We start from the raw sequence: 22,205 nt of genomic DNA on the forward strand, positions 1-22,205 counted from the left end.
AATAATAATAACAAATGGTAGCAATAATGACTGGATCTTATAGTAATGGGTTTATATTTCTCTGAGGTAACACCAAGAAACACCTGAGGATCTCATATCTATTTCTCCTTCTGTCCTCATGCTATAATAGACATGAATTCTCAAGTAGCTACAGATCAGGGTCCCTCAGACCCAAGAAAATACAGATGTTGTTGGACCACCTCTCCACCAAGGAATCATCTTATTAGCTGAAGGTATAGAAATTTCTGGGTGACAAGTATTAATTTGTGGGAACTTATTATACTGAAAACACAAAGAATTTTATCCCAGTATTCAAATACCCACCGTACAACCACCTACTGCTCTAAAATTCCTGCACCCCACAGTCCCCTCACTTCCATCCCACAAGAAGCGTACCATAAAACTATTCTCCTTCAGCCTTTATTTTTTCAGAGAGAAATTCAAGTTCTATGAAGGGGAGAGGAGATGTCTTAGGTAGGGTATATATAAGAAATTATTTTAAATGACTATCATGTTAAAATTCTCTCAGCATTAACAAGAACAAGTGTGCACAGTTAAATTTTGGCAGACAAATCTGCCCTTCACAGCTTTGGCAGACAAATGCTGTAGCAGACCAGGCTATGATGGTTCTGTGAAGCAGTATTCATTGCTACAGCAAGGGCAACAACAGCATGCAAATTCTTTCTAGGAAATCATCTGGACCTGAATGTAGAATCACTGGAATCGTCTGTAGGCCAAACTTCACACTCAAAGAGCTAGCACAGTCTTATTCAACTCACTGTCAGTAACAGAGTTTTTAAATTCAAGGAACAAAACAGAGAGAGAACATAAAATTGCTATCCATTAAGCATGCAAATATCTTTGCTTCGATTTTTAAGTGTTGTCAACTTTTAAGATCCTTGGCTATGTTTTGAGAAAAGAAGAAAAGAAACCTATCTGTCCTGAGTGTTAGAGTATTCCGGGTAAGGTTTTGCATGTGATAAAGAATAAGCATTTAAAAAAGAAGAATAAAGCAGTAATGTTCCAGATGCCAGAAACAATTTGAGTATGGTCTCAACAGGAGTATCTTCTCCCTTCTTGGCCTACATTCCAATCATTGAACAATGAATACAGAGAATAACTATGTCTCCTAGAGACAGAAGTGCTACCAATGTTGTAGAGAAGTCAACAGAAAAGTCAATAGAAGCCTCAAGCTAAAACCTAGCAGTGAATACTGGTAAGTAGGAAACTTACTATAAAATAAAGTCTCCTTACCCTCAGGTCATGACTGGAATAGAGTTTAGATGTCCTTTCAGCCTACTGAACACTAATATTCATTCATTCATCCATTCTTTCACTCATTCACTGGCACGTGGGTCATAAGTAAAATCCAACCTCTTCAAGAAAATGAAGTCCAAGCTTCATGGTATGACATAAATAGGGTAACCATAGTTTATCTTTCAAATCAGAACACTTCTAATAGTGAAAGCAAGCACTATTAATAATTACTCCCAGACAACAGTATAAATCAGGACTATCCTGGGCAAGCCAGAATGGAGGGCCAACCAACCTGAAAAATATAGTTACCAGATGGATGTTCAGTATCAAGCTGACAAGTTATAACTTATCTGAGAGACCAATGAACATTGAAGAATACCTATCAATTTTAAGAATGTTTTCCTTTCATTAATACTTTATTGCCTGCAATTTTACATATGATCATTTTAAAGTAAAACTAAAAATAATAAACCTATAATATATATTCACTAAATTTTGTTAAATAATTCACTAAATTTCCTTTGTTTAACATTCAATGCCAAGAAAAGTCTGCAGAAAAATAGGACATACAGGAGAAGATATTTTGTGAGTAAATTTCATACCTTGGAAGACTGACCTATAACCATCAGTTTTCTGCAAATGGTGTAAATGTAAATGGTACCTAGATGAAGAAAAAGCTCGTTAACAAATTATGAAAATTTTATATTCCAACTGCTGTGGTTTAAGTCTGTAGTTCTCAAAATAAGAATCCCTTGAGAAACTCTGATAATGAGTAGAGTTTTATAATCATTATAATTTATTAATATTTTGTAAATAAATCATTAAAAGAATATGACCGTATTTTAAATAGGTTGACACAGGAATATTTTAGCCTCAACATAAAAGCAGTTTAAGTTTTGAAATATATTCAACAAAAGAATATTTTTAGTGGCATAATTTATGTACCCTGTGGTTTTAATAATTCATATAGAACATTATTTGTTCCCATGGTTTCCTTATGGTTTAAAAACTAAAGATTAATTTCCAAATAAGATTTCAATCCATATTCAATCAGCATGGCACAATGATCAACATGGAAACTCATAATAATGTAAAAATCATAGTCCATAATAGGTTGCATTATATTCATTCACAGTCTCATAATATTTATCCTATTATTCAGGTATGTCCTATGAGCACTCTAATTAAAAAAAAAAAAAAAAACAGCATTTTTAACTCCTTTTTATCATCATTCAAGTATGATTTTTTTTTTGTCAGGCCATTAATAAAACAAAGCTAGAAGGCTGGCAGCTGGGTCAAGGGGAAGAGAGAACAACATCAGCATATATCTCTACGTACAAAGGACATTATCATGCTATAAACATAACCAAAAGATGGTAACATGCTTTAAAAAGGCATGTAATTATAATGTAAGTAGTCTAAATATTTTGTTTAAAATTTCTGATCTAAAATTCATAACCATCAAAATTCAACAATTATGAATCCTAGGTTCACATTTAAACTTTAAAAGCTTCTGAGAAAATAACATCTGCTGCAAGACACACATCATTTGATTAAAACACACCTGTAAGCGAAATAAATATTAATTACATAAATCAATGACAAAAATATTGAACAAAATCTTAAAAACTTAGAGACCATAAACTTCATAGAACTTGCAACAGGTCCTTAGCATTCAGGGAGTGAGCATTCTTGCTGGGACAGCTCCCATGACATGGAGTTATTTATTTCATATAAGATCCTTCGGGGAAGAAACAATTTGGCTCATAACAGCTCAAGCCCAGCGTTCTTATCTCAACTTGATTTTGTCGACCTCTCTTTTTAATCTTTAAAAATTAAACTGGATAACTGTGTCTCTTGGTTTTTGGTTGTTGTTTTTTTTTAAGTCACCAAGTAAGGATACACCCAGGAAACGCATGCCTCTCCACAAAACATGTGATTCAGGTGTAAGCCCGGAGCCTGTATAAACATGTCAGTAACAGGAACTGAGGAATTTCAGAAGGCCTCAGGAGACTGCCCTCAAGAATGACAAGGGCCCTCTGTACTTCAAAAATGTGCCTTTAACCTTTCCAGTCCTAGTGCGCCTTGACTGTAACAACCCTTCTTTGATGGTTCAGGATCTTGGCAGGGCTTACAAATTCCCCCTGCAGACGTGTGGTGGAGAGGGTACTAGTGCAGAATGGAACACAGACTGAATCGTTATGACCTCGAGCTATCTCTGGAAGTTTGTTTTGCTTTTGACCAAATCTGTAATATAAGTGTTTTGCCTTACCATGTGGCTCCTTTTCATCAAAGATGGTCATCACCAAAACAATGTGTATTTGAGGGTTTAAATTAGTTGGGTTCAGGTTTATTGAAAAGTAAGGGATTATGGCATATTCATTCGCCCAGTTACATTTTTACGGAAGAAGCAAGATTGGTTACATACCTTAAGAAACCAAGGATGTTTATATATAATAATCAATTGAAAATAAAGAGAAGGAGTGTTCGGTTCTAACTCTAAAAACTAAATGTATTTTTATAAATTGAATGTATCAACTTTTTAAAAAGATTTTATTTATTTACTTTTATAGAGAGGGGGAAAGAGTCAGAAAAAGAGGTAGAGAAACATCAATGTGAGAGAGAAACATCAGTTGGTTGCCTCTCATATGCACCCGGACTGGGGACCGAACCCACAACCCAGGCATGTGCCCTGACTGGAAATCAAACCGGCAACCTTTCATTTTGTGGGACAATGCCCAATCAACTGAGCCACACCAGTCAGGGCCAATTTATTTCTGATTACCTAAAATACAAAGTTTTAAAACTACAGGATTTCTGCATTTGCTAGTCCTCCAGTTGGAGTGTCCTTCCCCAAATATTCAGATGTTTCATTCAGGTCTTTGCTCAAATGTCATCTCTCCGAGGCCTTCCCTGACCATTCTACTTAAAATTGCAGCCCAGTCCAGCCCAGGCCTGTCTCTCTCTCTCTCTCTGCCTTGGCTTTATTTTTCTCTATTGCACAATCTGCCACAACCATTTGCTTTTGATTTATCATCTCCCTGCAGCAGAACACAACCATGAAAACAAGCTTTTTATCTGTTGCCCACCCTCCTGTCTCTAGCACCTGGAACAATGCCTGGCAATAAGTTTGGGATGAATTAATTAAAAGAAGAACAAGAGTTAGTAGAATTATGTAGATTTCCCACAACCCAGCAATCCCACTCCTAGGTGTGTAGATCCCAGGTAACTCTCACACAGGTCTGTAACAGGAATGTGCAAGGATATTCATTGCAGAATTATTTGTGTAATGATAGAGGTAGGGCAAACCAGGTTACGTACCTAGGGGTGTTCAAATACAGGAGTCCCTCCCTACATTGCAGTTCACTTACCATGGCCTCACTGTATCGCGGGATTTTTAAAAATATTATATTTAATTATTTTTTCACAGATTTTTCGCTATATCGCAGGATTCTGTGGTACTGTATACATATGTTGTTAAAGTTACATAGGCTTAAGAGTGTAGAACATGTTTAAGAACATAAGTAGTGTTTATAAAAGTGTGGAAAAGGTTAGTAAGGGAGTGGAAAGCTTAATAAGGGACTGGGAACGGTTTATAAGTGTGTGGGAAGGGTTTATAAAGCCTTAAAATATATACAAATACTAAAATAAATGTAAGGTTCCTACTTCGCGGATTTTCACCTACCGCGGGGGGGTCTAGAACGTAATACCTGCGATAAGTGAGGGAATACTGTATCTACAGAATACAAGTCAGTAGTCAGCGTTAACAAGCTAGATTTACACACAGGAACCTGGCTAGATTCTAAAAACATAATATTGAGCAGAAAAATATTTAGGAAAAAAGATAAAATCTAGAACACGATACACCTGTGAAAAGAAAAAGCATATACCAAGAAAAGGGTGCAGAAGATACAGAAATCATCTTTTTTTTCTAAGAACACTGGAATTTTTGAGCATGTGATCTTAAAAGAAGATCAGCAAGGGAGTTGTGCTGTGTCATTTCACCATTCACACAAGGCCCAGCCCTTGGGCCTATCACTGATTCTTGAGTCCTGAACCTCTACTCCTTCTCAGTCCCTACCAAGATATTTGACCAACTCAGGTGGAGAGAGGGCAGTGGCTACTCTAGGAAATACAGATCCTCTGGTGGATGATCAAGCACAAAACCCGCAATCACTGGATTGAAAAATTTCTTCCAGAGTCAGTCTCATCTCTGGCAGCAAATGTAATTTTCAATCAAATTGTCAAAAAATTATTTGGGGAGGGTGAGGAAGGAAAAGGCTAGGAAATGTATTTCAATTGTCATAGATGAGCTAAAATCCACTATGTTTTCTTTCAAGTTATTATATTTTGTCCTGCTCTTATGCACATAGAACACACTTCCATTATTTTCCTTTTGAGGAGATATTATCTGGAAAACAACAGCAAATGACTCACGGCAACTTTTAATTGTAACTTTAAAAAGAAAATGAATTTAAATTGTAACTCTTTAAAAAAAACAAATGCTACATTTTATTAGATAATGTTCCATGTGGTATGTATATAATGCATATACAGAGCGGGGCAAAAGTAGTTACAGTTACGAATACATGAAACACAGAGTTTATTCTTGCATTATTTATTATTGTATTATTTTTCATACAAACTATAAACCTAGTTTTGCCCCACCCTGCATGTAATAAATGTATGTTTATCTATACAATGTATATATGTACATAGATATACTATACAGACACATATACATACACAAAAGCTCCTCACTCAAAACTGAGTAGGAGGAGGAGGTTGATACGTAGAAAGCCACAGTCACTGGTCAAAGTACTTGAGAAAAGGACAAATAAACAGATGATGCTCAGTACCAATCTAACGGGCAGCAGTTCTTTGTTCTTCTCCACTTGTATTTACTTATGAATTGTATATATACCTGAAACTGATTAACCCCACAGCCTCTAACCCTTCCTTGCACAGAAAACCCAGAGACATGTTTTCTAAGCTCCTGCCTATGAGGACAAATTAAAATGTGATAAAAGTACAACAAACACAATCGCCCTATTATGAAAGAACATGTTTTAAATCACCAGGTAATCAAATTAATGTCAAACTTGGCATTTAAATAACTTTCTGAAAGATGCCATGGAAACTAAAATACAATGGCATATACCGTTGAAGATAATCCAGCAAAGGTGCTCCTGTGGCAACGCCACCTGCATGATGAGTCTTAAGGAGGACAAGATATCCAGACAATGGATCACCGATTCTTTATTCTGCAGGTTCGTATCGTTGTCACAGACTAGCTGGTAGTTGCAAATATTTTTGCCATTTAAAGCATGAAACTGAAACACATGGGAAAAGTATAAACATGAATATAAAGTTTATGCAACTTAGAAAAGCTTTCCTTAAAATATAAAAAACTAAAATGGAAACAGTTGTGTGTAATTAATTTAATAGGTCAGTATAGTGCTACAGACTGAATGTTTGTGTCCCCCAAGATTCTTATGTTGAAACCTGTCCCGAATGTGATGGTATTAGAAGGTGGGGTCTTTGGGAGGTAATTAGGTCATGAGAGTAGAGCCTTTATGAAAGGGATTAGTGCCCTAATAAAAGAGACCCCAGAGAGCTCCCTCACATCTTCTGCCATCTGAGGACACAGGAAGAAGAGAGCCATCTATGAACCAGAAAGCAGACTCTCACCAGATGCCAAATTTTCCAGCACATTGACCTGAGACATCCCTGCCTCCACAAAGTGAGAAATAAATGTTCGTTGTTTAAGCCATCAGTCTATGAATTTATGTTATGAACAGCCCTAAGGGATTAAGACACAGAAAAAAATGAGGTAAAATAGGTTTCTTCAAAGCATCCATTTCATTAAGGTTACCTTTCCTTAATCAAAAAATTTCAGAAGCCAAAAAAAAAAAAAAAGGTAAGAAATCTTGTTTCCAAGACTATGGAATTGAATACATTTTGAAAAATCACAAAACGGCATTTTAACTTAATTCGGATGTAATTAATTACCACTTACACAATTCATTGGGCAAATGTTTACTGAGCACGTCTATTTGCCACACTCTGCTAAGCAATAGGAACTCAAAGTTGAGGAAGACGTGGCCCCTGCTCTTGGCAAAGGGAAAGAATTCCAGGTACAAGGTTTAGACGAGTTGCTGTGGTCACTGACTGAACGTTTTTCATAAGGTTAGATAAAAAGATTTAAGATAAATACAGGTAGTGCAGGGTAGGAACAGGGAGACTCATCCACATCCAAGGAATGTGGATGTTAACCAAAGGGCAAAGTCAAAGGTCAGAGGAGTAAAATGGCTTGATTTACGCTGTGGAAATTAATTATGATGGAAGTGTGAAAGATGAAAAGCAGAGGGTAGGGCACAAAGCTACATGAGGGAGGCTGGGGAGATCAGAAGCCTCTGAGGTCGCCCGGACATACCAGGGACCTGCAATGGGGCCCTGGAATCGGGCCCCGGAACCGGGACAAAGAGAAACAAAAGATTTAAGTCTTCTCCACGTCGATGGGACTTAGTGGGCAATTACATGTGGAAGATAAGAGAGCAAGGGGTCTGCAATGATTTCCTGCTTGGGTGACAGGTTAGAGCCAACTACACACGAAAGATGATGAGTTCCGCTTGGGGTATGTCAAGTTGAGATGTTTATGACATGCAGGGTAGATGTGGAGTTCCAAAGAGAGATTTTGGCTAGAGTATCGATGAGTACTGTTAAAGCTTTGGGAGCGCACACCCCTAGCAATACAAATGGGCCTTATCTTCCACACTGATTTCCTGCTTGGATACCGTACACTATTTCCAGCCACCGTGTAGTTGGTATCACAAAAGAAATCCGTTGAATGTATCTACATGTTGGAATAATCATTATCTTCTAAGTACTCTCTCTTTTAGAAACTGCTAATGATACCTACATTTTTTGAATGCCAGGCCCTAGACTAAGTCATGTATTATCTCACTAATCTCAAAACAACACTAGGAGGTAGGTATTATTACTTCCGTTTTACAGGTGAGGAAACCGAGGCACAAAGAAATTACAAAAACAAGATCCCATTGGTAGGCAATGGCACAGCAGCTCTTCGAACCTAGGCAGGGTGGCTCTAGAGACAACTCCTGCCAGCTCTGCCCTAATGTCCCCCCTACAGTACACACAAAGGGGATCATTAAATAACATGATTAAGTATGCTTGCCCAAACCTTTGCTGTTAATATTCTAGCAGTAAATTGTTCGGTATCACTGCTTCAACTATGATCTTTATGCATTTAAATCCAAGAACTATTCCTCTAACAAAACTTCTCAAGACCTCTAGTCCTGTGTTGTCAAATTCCTACCGGACTACATTTTCAATCTAACTCATTTTGTACATATTTATGGAGAACTGCAGGGTGCCAGTTGTCATACCAGAACCTCAGACTTAGCAGGTAAAAAACCAAATTTTTCACATCTATTTGCACCCATCACGATAGTCCTGCTGGCATACTCTCTCCATCATCTTCATTGCTTTTCCTTCTGCCCCCAGTCTTTTTCCTCCTAATCTATTCTGTGTACTATTTCTAGGTTAATAAATCTGACTATATCATTTCATTTATTCATCCACTCAATAAAGTTTTACTGAGGGTCTATTACCTGGCAGGCACTATTCTAGCCACTACAGCGAGGTTAAAGCAGTCCCTGTCTTCATGAAGCTCACATTCTAGAATGGGAGACAGGAAATAACAAAATAAACAGAAGAAAATAGCTGGTGACAAAAGAAAAATAAAGCAGAGTGTGCAGGAGACCGGAAGGAAGTACGTGGTGAGCCACACCGATATCTAAGATACAAGCTTGGCGGGCAGTGGAGCTCACCGGGACACTGGTGCTGAGCCAGGGAGGCCGGGGGAAAGCAGGATCATGCAATAATTCAAGAGAGGGGTTCCCAGACCAGGAGGAGATGGGAAAGCCCTTCAAAGTCCAAACTCCTAAGCTTTTCATCCAGTACTCTCCCCAATGGGGTGCCAACTTATGTGCAAATATTGCCTGCTATTCCCATTCATGCATCTATGATATAGCCAAATGTGCCCCCCAAAATGCTTTGAGATTTTCTGCTTATTAAATCACATATGTTTCCAAGGCCTTGAATAATCAAGTTTGGAATAACATAACTTTAGAGTCAGACTGACTGGGTTCAAACACCGACTCTGTCCATTGTTTTAAGTGCGCTGGTTTCTTAGTCTTTAATAAGCCTCAGTTTTCTCATCTGTAAAAGAGGAATAATAGGACCCATCTCTTAAGACTATAAAGAGGCTGCAAGATGATAATTCATATACTGCATATAAAAGAGTCTAGCACATCATAACTGCTCAACCAGTAGCAACTGACAAAATATTGGTATACCAGAAATAAAGCATAAAATTTTATATCAGAAGATCTATGTTTAATCTCCAGAGCCACTAGTTATACTGTGTGATTAGCTTTCTTTATCTCTTTTGTAAAAATAAAAATAATAATGGTATCTAACTCACAAAGTTATTCTGAAGATCAAGTGTGTTTCCAAAGCACTTTGTAAACTAAAAGCACTAGAAATATTAGTTCTTATAATAATAACTGTCTGCTGGATGAATGAGTGATTATAGTGATACAATCTCCAAAGCATCTTTATAAAGTTTAATAAGTGTACTTTCTTATCCAGCACTGAAAACATTTATTAAGCAACTTATAGCACACAGGCAAATGCTATGCTGGGCAAAGGAAAGACATTGAGAAGCTGTCAACAAAGATATTTTGCATAGCTAATCATACGTTGTAGCTATTTTAGCAGCTTTCATCTTACGGTATGTGCAGCATTTTTGTCTCCAAAGCCTTTTGGAAAAAAGACAGTTTTGAATTGATGCACATCTGCTTTATTCTCATCAAAGCTGATACTGAACTGCTGAAGATATCTTCCATAGCACTGTAAAAGGGCCAATTTATATTCCTGAAATAAGAAGAGCACTTGATGAAATTTCAAAATGTCATTTTGCTTATTAAACTTTTAGTAACTATTAAATTATTAAATTATATTAAATAATTGTCAACTTATGTCATTATTAAAATTTGGTACTATTTATATTATTCTCAATTGTATCGATCTTGATTATTACCACTATTATTACCACCATTACATTATTACTGCTATTATCATTATCATTTGCAAACGCATGTGATAGACTCTGGGCTAGGCAATTCATGTGTGTTGCTTCATTTAATCCTCCTCACAACACATCTGTTGTGAGATAAAACCATCATAATCTCAAAGATAAGAATACCCTAAAAATTCAAGCCCACCATGATGGTAATGTATCCACTCCGTTAGAGGCAGATGAGTTATGTAACTAGCCTTACTTACTAAGCTCCAAAAAAAGAAAAAGAAAAAAGAAAGAAAGGAAGAGATGGGGAGGGGGGAGAGGGGAGAGAAAGAGGGAAGGAGGAAGAAAAGGAGGGAAGAAGGGAGTGAGAAAGAAGGAAGGGGAGAGAGAGAGGAAAAGAGAAAAAGAAAGAAGGGGGAGGGGAGAGCTGGAGGAAGGAGAAAGAGGAAGAAAGGGAGGAAGGGAGAAACAAAGAAGAAAGAAGGAAGGAAGGAGAGAGAGAATGGGAGGGAAGGGAAGGGGAGGAAAGAGAGGGAGGGATGCAGAGAAGAAGGGGAGGGGAGAGGAAGAAGGGGAAGGAGAGAAAAGTGCAGATGATGAGCTGGCTCAATCTCTTTCATCTGTCAACAGTCTCTGGAGCTGCATCAGAACAAACAGAAAAAGTCTAAGCTATTGTTAGTTTTGATTCTGTTTGTTTTAATTTGTGCTGATATTCCCATTACCAAGGCAAATGCCTCACTTCTGTAGCCCACAAGGCACAGTTGATCTGGAGTTTCAGGGCGGTGGATATGAGTAGGGCTCTGAAGTATGTGTCTGTTGTAACCCTTACTTACTCAGCTTCCTCCCCTGTAACTGTCTCCAGGAAAAGCAACTGCCTGGCTGTGAACTGCCTTTCAGGTTACCTAGCCCCTGGGGAGGCAGCCACAGTCAGACGCTGTGATGTTTCTATTTCTATTGCCTTGTTTGTTACTGTTCACTAATTACTTCTGATTCTTTTCTGTTCTCACTTGATTCACACAATGAATTCAAATCTAGGTTCAAAACAACAGTATTCCAACAAAATGATCTTTACTGTAACTAAAATAAAGAGATTCTAGAACCAAAGTAACAAATTAAGTTCATTTTCAGGATTATAAATACCTTTAGCAGCCCACTTTCCCATCAGTGGAAAGTATTTAAAACGTTTTCTTGGTTCCTTTAAGCCAATTTAAAAAATGTCCTACCTGGGCCTCTCTATCTGAAATATTCTAAATCCTTAGTCAATACCCATCATCCACTTGCTTTATCAACTTCTAACATGTTCCTTCCTCCTCCTTCCCCCTATATTCACTCCACCCACCTGGAAACTGTTCTGTGTATCACCAGCTTCTTACACATATTGAGAAGCATAAAAATGGAGAGGATGCACTCTTCTAGTTCTTGTCAAAACTGTTACTCCAATAGCTTAAAAACTGGATCTCATCTGTTTGTTTTTTTCCTATAGTTTTCCAAACTCTGAATTTTCAAGTTTTAAGAACCATAGTCCAATTACATGGAGCTAAGAACTCTCTAATTTTGGCAGCAGAAAATAGATCTTAGTTCTTCATTATTAAAGTTCCTTCATATCTTATCCTCTATTTGCTAAACTTCCCTCCCAAACTAAAAGGATCCAAGTCCAGGAAATAGATATAGAGGAAGAAATTAACACTGGGCAACTGAAGATTGAGATGACACTAAATATGGCCCATGTCTGATCTAAAACCACTTTGGATAAAATAACTCTTGGTTCAGTGATCCTAGATGTGTCAAACACTCATACTTAACTTGGATTAATTTGAGCCTAGGCCAGAGCTTAAGGGAAAAACTTACATTATCATTAACTAATAATTCAACTGTGGTATGTGTGTGTTCTTAAGTCCAAGAGTCCACGGCAATCCAAGACCCAAGTATTGATACGAACTAGAAATAAGGGCAAACTCAGTTTGGAATACAATACTGAGCAAGAAACAGGGCAGGTATGGAATGACTGCTATATTTACATGCAGCAAAACATTAAGGAGTTGGAAGTCATTAACACAGGGCACTGGGAAGCAGGCAGCGCAGCAACAAGGCCAGAAGCCCTATAGTTGTTCTCTGGGTAAGGACAACCACGTGAAAAACAACAGGAAGTGGTGTCTGGGCCCCTTTGTGTAAGGTAGGAACATGATGACTCAGCATTTCCTGTGGGGCGCCTACCACACCCTCTGTTAGCTTGGGGCTGTGGCCAGCTCTCTTTGTTCAGGAATCTCTCACCTCCGGAAAATCTCAACGACAAAATTAAAAAACAATACTTTTTTTGGTTATTGTGCCCCATTAAAATTTTATGTATTTATTTATTTATTTTCCTTAAAAAGAGCAAATTATGTAAAACAGGAACAGTATCAAGGCAAATAATATAATTAGCCAAATGAGTTTAACTGAGGCTCTTTTTACTCCAGAGGCACTTACTTTCATTTCACAGAGGCTATCACCAACCTTCAGAAGCTTTTCATTGTAATAGGCAGCTGGCAGTCGGGGTGCATATTTAGTCCAGATATTAAACAAAGAGATGGCACTGTAAAAATCATAAAATAAGGTATCTTCAAAGTCAGTAGGGAAGCTCAATTAATAAGCAAGCAATCCTTAGAAACTTATCTTGTGCTAAGTCTTTCCAATGTGCCTTATTGTTAATGTCTAATTATTAATAAGTTAAAGCTACAGTTAAAATTATTGCTTCTTTTGTGTAAAGCACTGATCAAAGCTCTTTATATACATTTTTAAAAATAGACATTTTAGAGCAGTTTTACGTTTACAGAAAAATTCAGCATAAGGTACAGAGAGTTCCTATATGTCTCCTGCCTGCACACACGCACAGCCTCCCCCATTACCCACATCGCCCACCAGAGTAATTCAATAATTACAACTGATGAACTTATATTGACACATCATCATCACCCAGTATCCATAGTTTTACATTAGGGTTTATTCTTGATGTTGTACATTCTTTGGCTTTGGACAAATGTATAATGACATTACTGTTCACTGCCCTAAAAATCCTCTGTGCTCTGCATATTCATCCCTCCCTCCCTCTCTTTAACCCCAGGCAACCACCTTCCCTTTTATTCTCTCTATAGTTTTGCCTTTTTCAAAATGTCATATAGTTGAAATCATATAGTATATAGCCTTTTCAGACTGGCTTCTTCCACTAAGTAATATACATTAAGATTCCCCCATGTTTTTTCATGGTTTGATAGCACATTTCCTTTTAGCACTGAATAATATCCCATTGTCTGAATATACACAGGTTATTCATCTTTTCACCTACTGACAGATATCTTATTTGCTTCCAAGTTTTGTCCATTTGAATAAAACTTCTATGCACATCCATGTACAGACTTATGAATGAACGTAAGTTTTCAACTCCTTCAGAGAACGATTTACCAAAGTCTGTTTAGTTTTGTAAAAACCACCAAAGTTTATTCCAAAGTGGTTATACTTATCAGCAATGAATGTGTGTTTCCGTTGCTCCATATCCTCACCAGCTTTTGGTATTTTCCGTGTTTCAGATTTTGGCCACTGAAATAAATGTGTAGTGGTATATTGTTGTTGTTTCAACATGCATCTTCCTGACAATATGTGGTGTGGAGCATCTTTTTATATGTTTATTTGCCATTTGTATATCTTCTTTGGTGAGTTTCTCTTGACCCACTGTTTTAATCAGGTAGTTTATCTTCTTATTGTTAAGTATTAAGAGTTCTTTGTATAATTTGGATAATGGTCCTTTATCAGATATGTCTTTTGCAAACCTTTTCTTCCAAACTGGGGCTTGGCTTTCATTCTCTTGACAGTGATTTTCACAGAGCAGCAATTTTTAATTTTAATGAAGTCTAGCTTATCAGTTCTTTCATGGGTCATGCCTTTGATGTTATATAAAAAGGCATTGACCCACAGTCATCTATATTTCTCCTATTTTATCTTCTACGAGCTTTATAGCATTGTGTTTTGCTTTAGGTCTGTGATCCATTTTGAGTTAACTTTTGGGAAGGGTATAAGGTATGTGTCTAGATTCATTTCTTTACATGTGGATCTCTAGTTATTCCAATACCATCTGTTGAAGTGACTTTCTTTACTCCATTGTGTTGCCTTTGATTCTTTCTCAAAGAGCAATTGACTATATGTGTCTCTATCTAGGCTTTCTGTTCTGTTCTTTTGATCTATTTGATCTATTTGTCCAGTCTTTTACCGAAACCACACTCACTTGATTATTGTAACTTTACAGTAAGTCTTGAAGTCAAGTAGTATTAGTCCTCCAGCTTTGTTTTCAACATTATGTTGGCTATTCTGGATCTTTAGCCAATATGCTTTTTTTTCCCATTTCATTTTCACAACCCTGAGATGGGTAACATTAATATCCAAAATATACAGTTGATGAAACTTAGGCTTAGTGAATCCATGCTCTTAACTCAGACATATATAACTGAGCTTTCCAATCCCTCTGAATATAAACTTCTTAAGAGCAAGGACCTTGATTACATTATTCATTGTCAAGCTCCAAGAAGAGTGAATATCGAGTATATGTGTAACAGACCCCTGCTGCTCCGATTGAAACAGAACCCACGGGCTGTTTCGTTAAGGGTCCAATTGCCCGCCACCAGAATCATAACTCTGAATACCAGAGTTTGGTGAAAAGAAAAAGAATTGTTTATTTACACATGGTTCTGCCTCCCCCTCCCAGACCAAGCCAGTCTTAGGAAAGTCAGAAACATCATTTCCCTACTTCCTAGGCACGGTTCAGCTTTACCAGTAGCTGCCAATCACTCAGTTCTGATTGGGGAGGTCCTTTCTGTGCTGTGGTGCCCTCCAGCTCTCAATGCAGGGCCACCTGGATTCTCAGCCTCCTTGTAAACTGCCTTCTTCCTGCAAACCGCATGGATCTCCTCTCCTTCTCAAAGCAGTCTGGCAAGAGCCTCTTCTTAAAGCAGCCTAGAGATCCCTTCTCCAAGCCAGATGGAGGGAGCCCACAAGAACCAGAGAGTGAGGGCGTGAGGGCCAGAGAGAGCCTGAGAGAGAGAGAGCCTCCTAGAGCCAGAGCCAGCCCAAAATGTCCGCTGCTCCTCCTCTTCCTCCCTGCCTCCTCTCTCTCCCTGCGTCCTCTCCCACAGTCGGTGTTGCAAACAGTTCTGACCATTCACAGAACCCTCGTGGCTCTGTCTGCTTCTTCCTACCAGCCCACAGTCCAAGATCCCTCCCATCTTCCTGAGTCTTGGAAGTAAAGCGGATCTTTGCAACAATGTATCCAGCCACTAGCTCCAGGCATGCAAGGGCATCCTGAAAGCTGCTTCCTGCTCCCTATCTCCCAGCCGCAAACTCTGGGGTTTGTTTTTGGACTCCCGTTTCTGTAACATATGTAGGTACACAATAAATATTTGTTGAAATAATGAATGAATGAATAGAAAAAAGCATTCCTTGATCTTATTTTATTCTTTTTTTTAAAAGGTCCACCCTCCCCACCTCAACTCCCCTGCTTCCATGCTTCCTCAGAGGAAAGGCCATATGAGGACAGAGGGGGTATCTGCAAGCCAGGAAGAGAGCTCTCAGCAGAAACCGACCCTCTTGGGCCTTGACCTTGGATATGTAGCCTCCAGAACTATGAGAAAGTTCTGTTGTTTCAGACACCCCGTCTATGGTATTTGTAATGCAGCCTAAACTGACTAATACAGAGAGGAATACAAAATTAAGGACTGAAAATGGTTCTGGTACTTATAATGTACACATTGGTATATTAATAAAACAACTTCAAGAAAAACATGTCAATTAATCCACTCAGGTAATTAAATGATACTAAGTGACAAGGGAAGTGGGAGCATAGGGTATTCCTACCTTCATGGACTGTGTAATAACATTCAGTGGTAGAAAAATATATACATGTACCAAGTACTAAATAACAATGTCAAATAAATAGTGTGGCAAATATAGCCCATAGAAGTTCAAAAAGGGAGAAGTTTTTGGTTTCTTGTTTGATTTATCTTTTTCAGTTTCATTTGATGCTTCATGAAATGCTACAGTATTAGAATAAATATAATAAATCCCAAAAATTCACCTTGCTAGAATTCTTAAATTATGCAGATGAGAGAATTAATTCTTCCAACTGTTATGGGTAAGATAAGGATGACTAAGTTTGTTACTCATAAAAGAAAAAAATACCAGCTTTGTTAAATCAATCAAGGTTATATAATAAGAGAACTTTTTCTTCTTTTTTTTTAAAATGAACCCTAACATCAAGTTAAGACTGCTCAGTGAGACTGGCTTACATAATGATGAAATAAGGTAAATATAATATAGACTATATAATGTACAACATTTAAGAGAAGAATGTTAATGTAGTTTGGATTGCTGATTGATTATAGCTGCTAGGTATTTAAAATTTTGTAAAATAGAAAATCAAAATTCTATAAACAGAATATCTAAGTCTTATGTGTTTATGACAAAAGCATACCTTTTAAAAATTTATTGCACTAAATTTAATGACATTGCTAGTATGATAAAAATTTACATTTTAAAAACTATTAATTTTTATGGTTAATGGAAGGTCTTACAGTTATTTATAAAAGGAAATAAATTTTGACTTTAAAAAATAACCATCTATCAAATATGTTATAAAAGCAAATCTTACCTCCTATATTCCTAACTGGTCTCCACATTGTTTTTCTTGCTCCATTTGAACAAGATCACCAAAATAAGATTTTAAAACAAAATCACATAAGGTTAATACCTTGACAAAAACTATCTAATGGTTTCTCATTGCATTTGGAATAAACGCAAACTATAAATGGCCTCTAAAACCTTCCAAAGCCCTACCTCATGCTCTAATCTCACCTCAAACCGCTGCACCCACACTCAGTAAGCTATGCTTACTGGGCTTCTGTCCATTTCTCCCAAGTCCCTGACTCTTCTCGGCCAAGATCTTCCCACACGCTTGTTCCCTCTATTTATCCTCTCCCCTTGCCAGGTCAACTGCCAAGCATCCTTCTACTCTCAGCTTAATGTCACCTCCCTTACCACTCATTTGAAATGGCCCTGCTGTGTTCTCTTTAATCCTCTGCTCAAGCGTCATCTACTTTGACCACCTTATTGAAAATGACAACTTCCTGTTTCCCATTCCATGACACTTCCACTCTTGATTTTTCTCCTGGCATTTATCACTTTCTAGGTCCCCGTAAAATATACCTATGTAATATGTTTATTGTCTATTTCCTCCTCTAGAATATAAGCAGCAAAAGGCAGGGATTTTTGTCTGGTTCACTCCTGTATCCCAGCACCTAGTACAATGCCTGGCACATATAAGTGTTCAGTACCTCCTTTCATAGCACGTGTTTCCCTGTTGACTTAATGACTCATTGAAAGCCTACCCCCTCTCTAGACTATAATAAACTCCTTGAAACGCTTTCTCTACCTGGCTTCCAGTATACTACACACTTTCCGGTTGTCTCCTACCTCCTTAGCTACTCTTTTAAATCCCTGCCAGTTTTCTTAATCGTCCCCCTACCCCAACTGTCAATTTTCAGGCATCCAAGGGTTCGGTGCTTGAACTCTCCTCTTCTCCATCTAAACGTACTTCCTTAGCTATTCCATCCAGTATCATAATTTAAATATCATCTATACACTGACAATCCTCAACATATATCTTCTCTGACCTCCAGATTCGAATGTCCAACCACCTACATAATGGCTCTGCCTGAATGTTGAATTACATCTCAATCTTAATATATTGAAAAATTAAACTCATAATCTCCCTAGCTCCTGCTAGAAACCAGTTCTTCCCATAGTTACAATCCCACCCAAGGACCTTCCCACTTGCTGTTCTCCCTGTTTGACTAATTCTTTCTACAGAAACCCTCATCACTTGCTACCATATCTGCTCGTCTTTCTCAAAGGCCACTTCTCCTGATTTTCCCTGACCATGCTCCCCATCACCCCATTTTTAATTGAAACCCTTATCCCATATCCTCTATCCCCACTACCTTCTCTAATTTTTTCCCCACCACTTCTCTCCTTCTGAAATAATTTCCTTACAAATTTGTTAATAGCCCTCTGTAGTCACAAAAATATGTGGTCCATGAGGATACAAATTTGTATATCTTTTTTATGGCACTATATATATAGTAGGTGCTCAATAAATAATAAAATGCATGAAAGAACAAATATAAGTTATAACTATTTATTTATATTAAATGCATAAATAAAAAATATGTTGAAACAACATTCTTTGTCTAGATTTGTAACTGTTCACTTTGCACTGTAGTTCGGGAGGGAAAAAAGGATGGTAACATAGAAAAGAAACTTGAAAAGAGGTAGTTTGCAGTTCGAAATAATAACATGGCAACAGAACCTCACAAAAGGCAATTAGATGTGCAAAATTAGTCACAAAATCAAGACATCACTGTGATCCTATTAATATAAAAAGAAATCAAAGGCATGTGTTCACAGAATAACGTACTTCATGGCATCAAGAACCTAAGCTACCTCAAAGTTACTCCTTTTTCTCTGTACACAAAATTATACCCACAACATAGAGAGTTGTAAAGCCCATGAGTGAGCCTAAAATTTATTGGCATGCAGTAGTAATTAGGAGACAACGCCAAAACAGAACAAATGAAACACTGCCTGTTTTTAGTTTGACGCGAGCAGGAAGCCAAGATGTAATTGAGGCTTGGAAGAGCGATATGTCTTCAGTTCTAAACTTTGTTCACGTCACCAGGGCCCCTGGGCCGGGTTCTGCTTCCGCATCGCCCACCCAGGTCTGGGACCAACATCTGTGTCCCCATGGGCATGCCCGCCTCTGGCCGGGAGGCTGTCCGCTGTTGTCCCGCCAGCCCCGCCCCAGCGCCCCGTGTCCGCTCACCAACGGCGGCGGAACTCGTGCTTCTGCTCCTCCGCTGTTGCTAAAGCCTTCTTTCTCTTCATAAAGCCTAGCAACTCCTGTATCTCCTTCTCACAGGAGGCCAGGAGCGGGTTTTTAGCGTCCAGCGGCCCATAAAACACGGCAAGGGACAACGAGTCCTCGCAGCCGGTGGAGCGAGGCAGCTGGTTCAGAGAGCTCGCCTTCGACTCCAGGGGCGACTTCGAGACCGCGGTTGAGGGCCGGGGCGGTGCTGGTCCTGGCAGAGACACCGATGTGGCAGACGTGTTGCTGGATGCAGTGGTCGAGGAGGGGCCTTGCGCCGCCATGTTGACGAGACCCGGGCTGGACCAGAAATGTGTATAGACGCGGTTGCCTGGCGACGGTCTCGAGGCAACCAGGTCTCCTGAGCATTTTCGGGGAAACACAGCGGCCCCTGGAGGGCAAAGGAAGAAAGAATTGGGTCCAGAAAGGAGGGATGCTCCTGAGGGTCCCCCCTCCCCTCCCCTTCCCTTCTCACTGATGAGAAAAAGAAAAGGTTGTGGACAGAGAGCCAGCAAATAGGAGAGCCAAAACGTACAATCAAATTCTAACTATACCCTTTTTTCATTTAGACCACTTAATGATGATCGTTATCACTGATACGTGCTAGGCATTGTTCTAAGCATTTTAAACAGAATATCATTTAGTCATTATAATAGCTTCACAACTTAGAACATTAGTATCTCCATTTCACGGTTTAAGAAAACAAAGTTTATAGAGGTTTAGTCACTTGCCCGAGGTCAGAGTAAACCATAGGGTCAGGGGCCAGGTCTTCAAAGCCTGTGCTCAAAATGAATAGTCTGTATTGACCATCTCCAAAACAGTAAGTTTTATCAATCAAATTGAAATTTTGAAACTATCTGACAAGCAATTTAAAAATCAAGTACATACAACTGGTGTATTCATTCTCTTCCTTCTATTTGTACCTTGACGTGGGTAACTGTGGGAATGATGTCTGTGTCTAATAACTATGATTATATTATATTGATTCATTTGTATTTCAAATGTACCCTAATTGTCACTATATTCTAAATTAAAAAGCATTTTACTCAACCTTAATGATCAAACTTTAATGAATACTAGTGGGTTGAAGCATTAGCTCTCAAAATACTTTTTTCATTTTAAATGGGGATCTTAGTAGTCTTTGCTTCCGATGGGTAAACTACAGGCCTCAAGGGTAATATTTGGGAGCAAGGAAAGTACTTCTTTCCCTCATGTTATGAGCAATATTAAAATTGATCAATCGATTGATTGATAGTGTGAGTTTCTAACTAATAGGGAACATTCTTTCTTTATAAATTATGCAATGCAAAAAAATTATCCACAAGAATGACCAGAAATATTTCTTTTAATTTTTTATTGCTCTATTACAGCTGTTCCAATTTTTCCCCCATTGCTCTCCACTGTCCCACCCCCGTACCCCCATCCCTGCTCCCACAATCAATCCCTACCCTGTAGTCCATGTCCATGGGTCATTTATACTGGTTTCTTGATGAGACCCTTCCTCTTCTTTTCCCCCTTTTCCCCCTCCTCCCCCCCATTCCCCCACCCCCCATCACAGTCAGTCTATTCCTTGTTTCCATGCCTCTGGTTCTATTTTGCTCATTTGTTTGTTTTGTTCATTAGGTTCCTGTTATAGTTGAGATCATATGGTATTTGTCTTTCACTGCCTGATTTATTTCACTAAGCATAATACTCTCAGTTCCATCCATGCTATCATGAAATATAGGAGATCCTTCTTTCTTTCAGCTGCATAGTATTCCATTGTGTAAATGTACTATGATTTTTTGATCCATTCACCTACAGATGGGCACTTAGGCTGTTTCCAGCACTTGGCTACTGTAAATAATGCCACTATGAACATAGGGGTGCATAGGTTCTTTTGAATTGGTGTCTCGGGATTCTTCAGATATAATCCCAGAAGTTGAATTGCTGAATCAAAAGGCAGTTCCATTTTTAGTTTTTGAGGAAATTCCATACTGTTTTTCACAGTGACTGCACCAGTCTGCATTCCCACCAACAGTGCAGTAGGGTTCCCATTTCTCCACATCCCTGCCAGCACTTGTTGTTTGTTGATTTGTTAATAATGTCCATTCTGACAGGTGTGAGGTGGTATCCCACTGTGGTTTTAATTTGCATCTCTCTGATGGCTAGTGATGTAGAGCATCCTTTCATATGCCTACAGTCCCTCTGTATGTCCTCCTTGGAGAAGTGTCTGTTCAGGTCCTTCGCCCATTTCTTACTTGGATTATCTGTCTTCCTGGTGTTAAGTCGTATGAGTTCTTTATATATTTTGGAGATCAAACCCTTGTCCGAGGTATCATTGGCAAATATGTTTTCCCATATGGTTGGTCCCTTTTCATTTAGCTGATAAGGCCAGAAATATTTGATGGTTTAGAAAAATAGGCCCCTAACACTGGAAATTGTTACTGGTTTTGTCACACTTAAAAATATATAAAGATAGTGACCCTAACTCCCTGTGAACCCAATTTTCCACCTAAGATTAAGAAGCTTTTTTGATTATAGCCTGATTTCTTTCAGTCCTGACTTAATTTTTTGCAGGCTCGGCAGGGTTGTGCTAATTTGTGAGGCTGGCATAATTTGTCATGTGCAATATACTCGAATGTTTTTTGAAGAAAAATTATTATTATTTCGTTCTGAAAGTCAGGTAATTATGACCTGAAAACTTTCCTGGTTCTCTGACATCTCACAGTAGGAGTTCAGTTCTCTCACCAGGATATAGAATTCATCCTCTGATCAAGATTTTATCTTGTTTCTAAGTGAGTGATAAAAATGTTAAGACTTTTACATTTTTAGGCCTAATACAGTTCATCTTGGGGCATTTACAAAAAGTATTTTTTTAATCTTCCTTTTAAAAACTCAGCTTAGGCCTTGCAG

At 38.4% G+C, this 22,205-nt stretch overlaps 1 protein-coding gene across 3 annotated transcripts in view; it reads right to left on the reverse strand.

Moving 5' to 3' along the window:
• Positions 1-19,601, reverse strand: part of CFAP54 (cilia and flagella associated protein 54) — a 244,906-nt gene extending 225,305 nt beyond the window's left edge. For all 3 annotated transcript variants that reach the window (XM_090275372.1, XM_090275371.1, XM_090275370.1), the window contains exons 1-5: positions 19,269-19,601; positions 12,836-12,941; positions 10,075-10,218; positions 6,419-6,590; positions 1,860-1,918 (exon numbers count right to left, since the gene is read on the reverse strand). In XM_090275372.1, coding sequence (XP_090131498.1) covers positions 1,860-1,918; positions 6,419-6,590; positions 10,075-10,218; positions 12,836-12,941; positions 19,269-19,594 — 807 coding nt within the window. In that variant the 5' untranslated portion in view covers positions 19,595-19,601. The remainder of the gene's footprint in view (positions 1-1,859; positions 1,919-6,418; positions 6,591-10,074; positions 10,219-12,835; positions 12,942-19,268) is intronic.
• Positions 19,602-22,205: the final 2,604 nt, after the last annotated feature.

This window comes from Furipterus horrens, unplaced genomic scaffold, assembly GCF_987537825.1.
Source record: "Furipterus horrens unplaced genomic scaffold, mFurHor1.1.pri manual_scaffold_4, whole genome shotgun sequence".
Classification (NCBI taxonomy): domain Eukaryota; kingdom Metazoa; phylum Chordata; class Mammalia; order Chiroptera; family Furipteridae; genus Furipterus; species Furipterus horrens.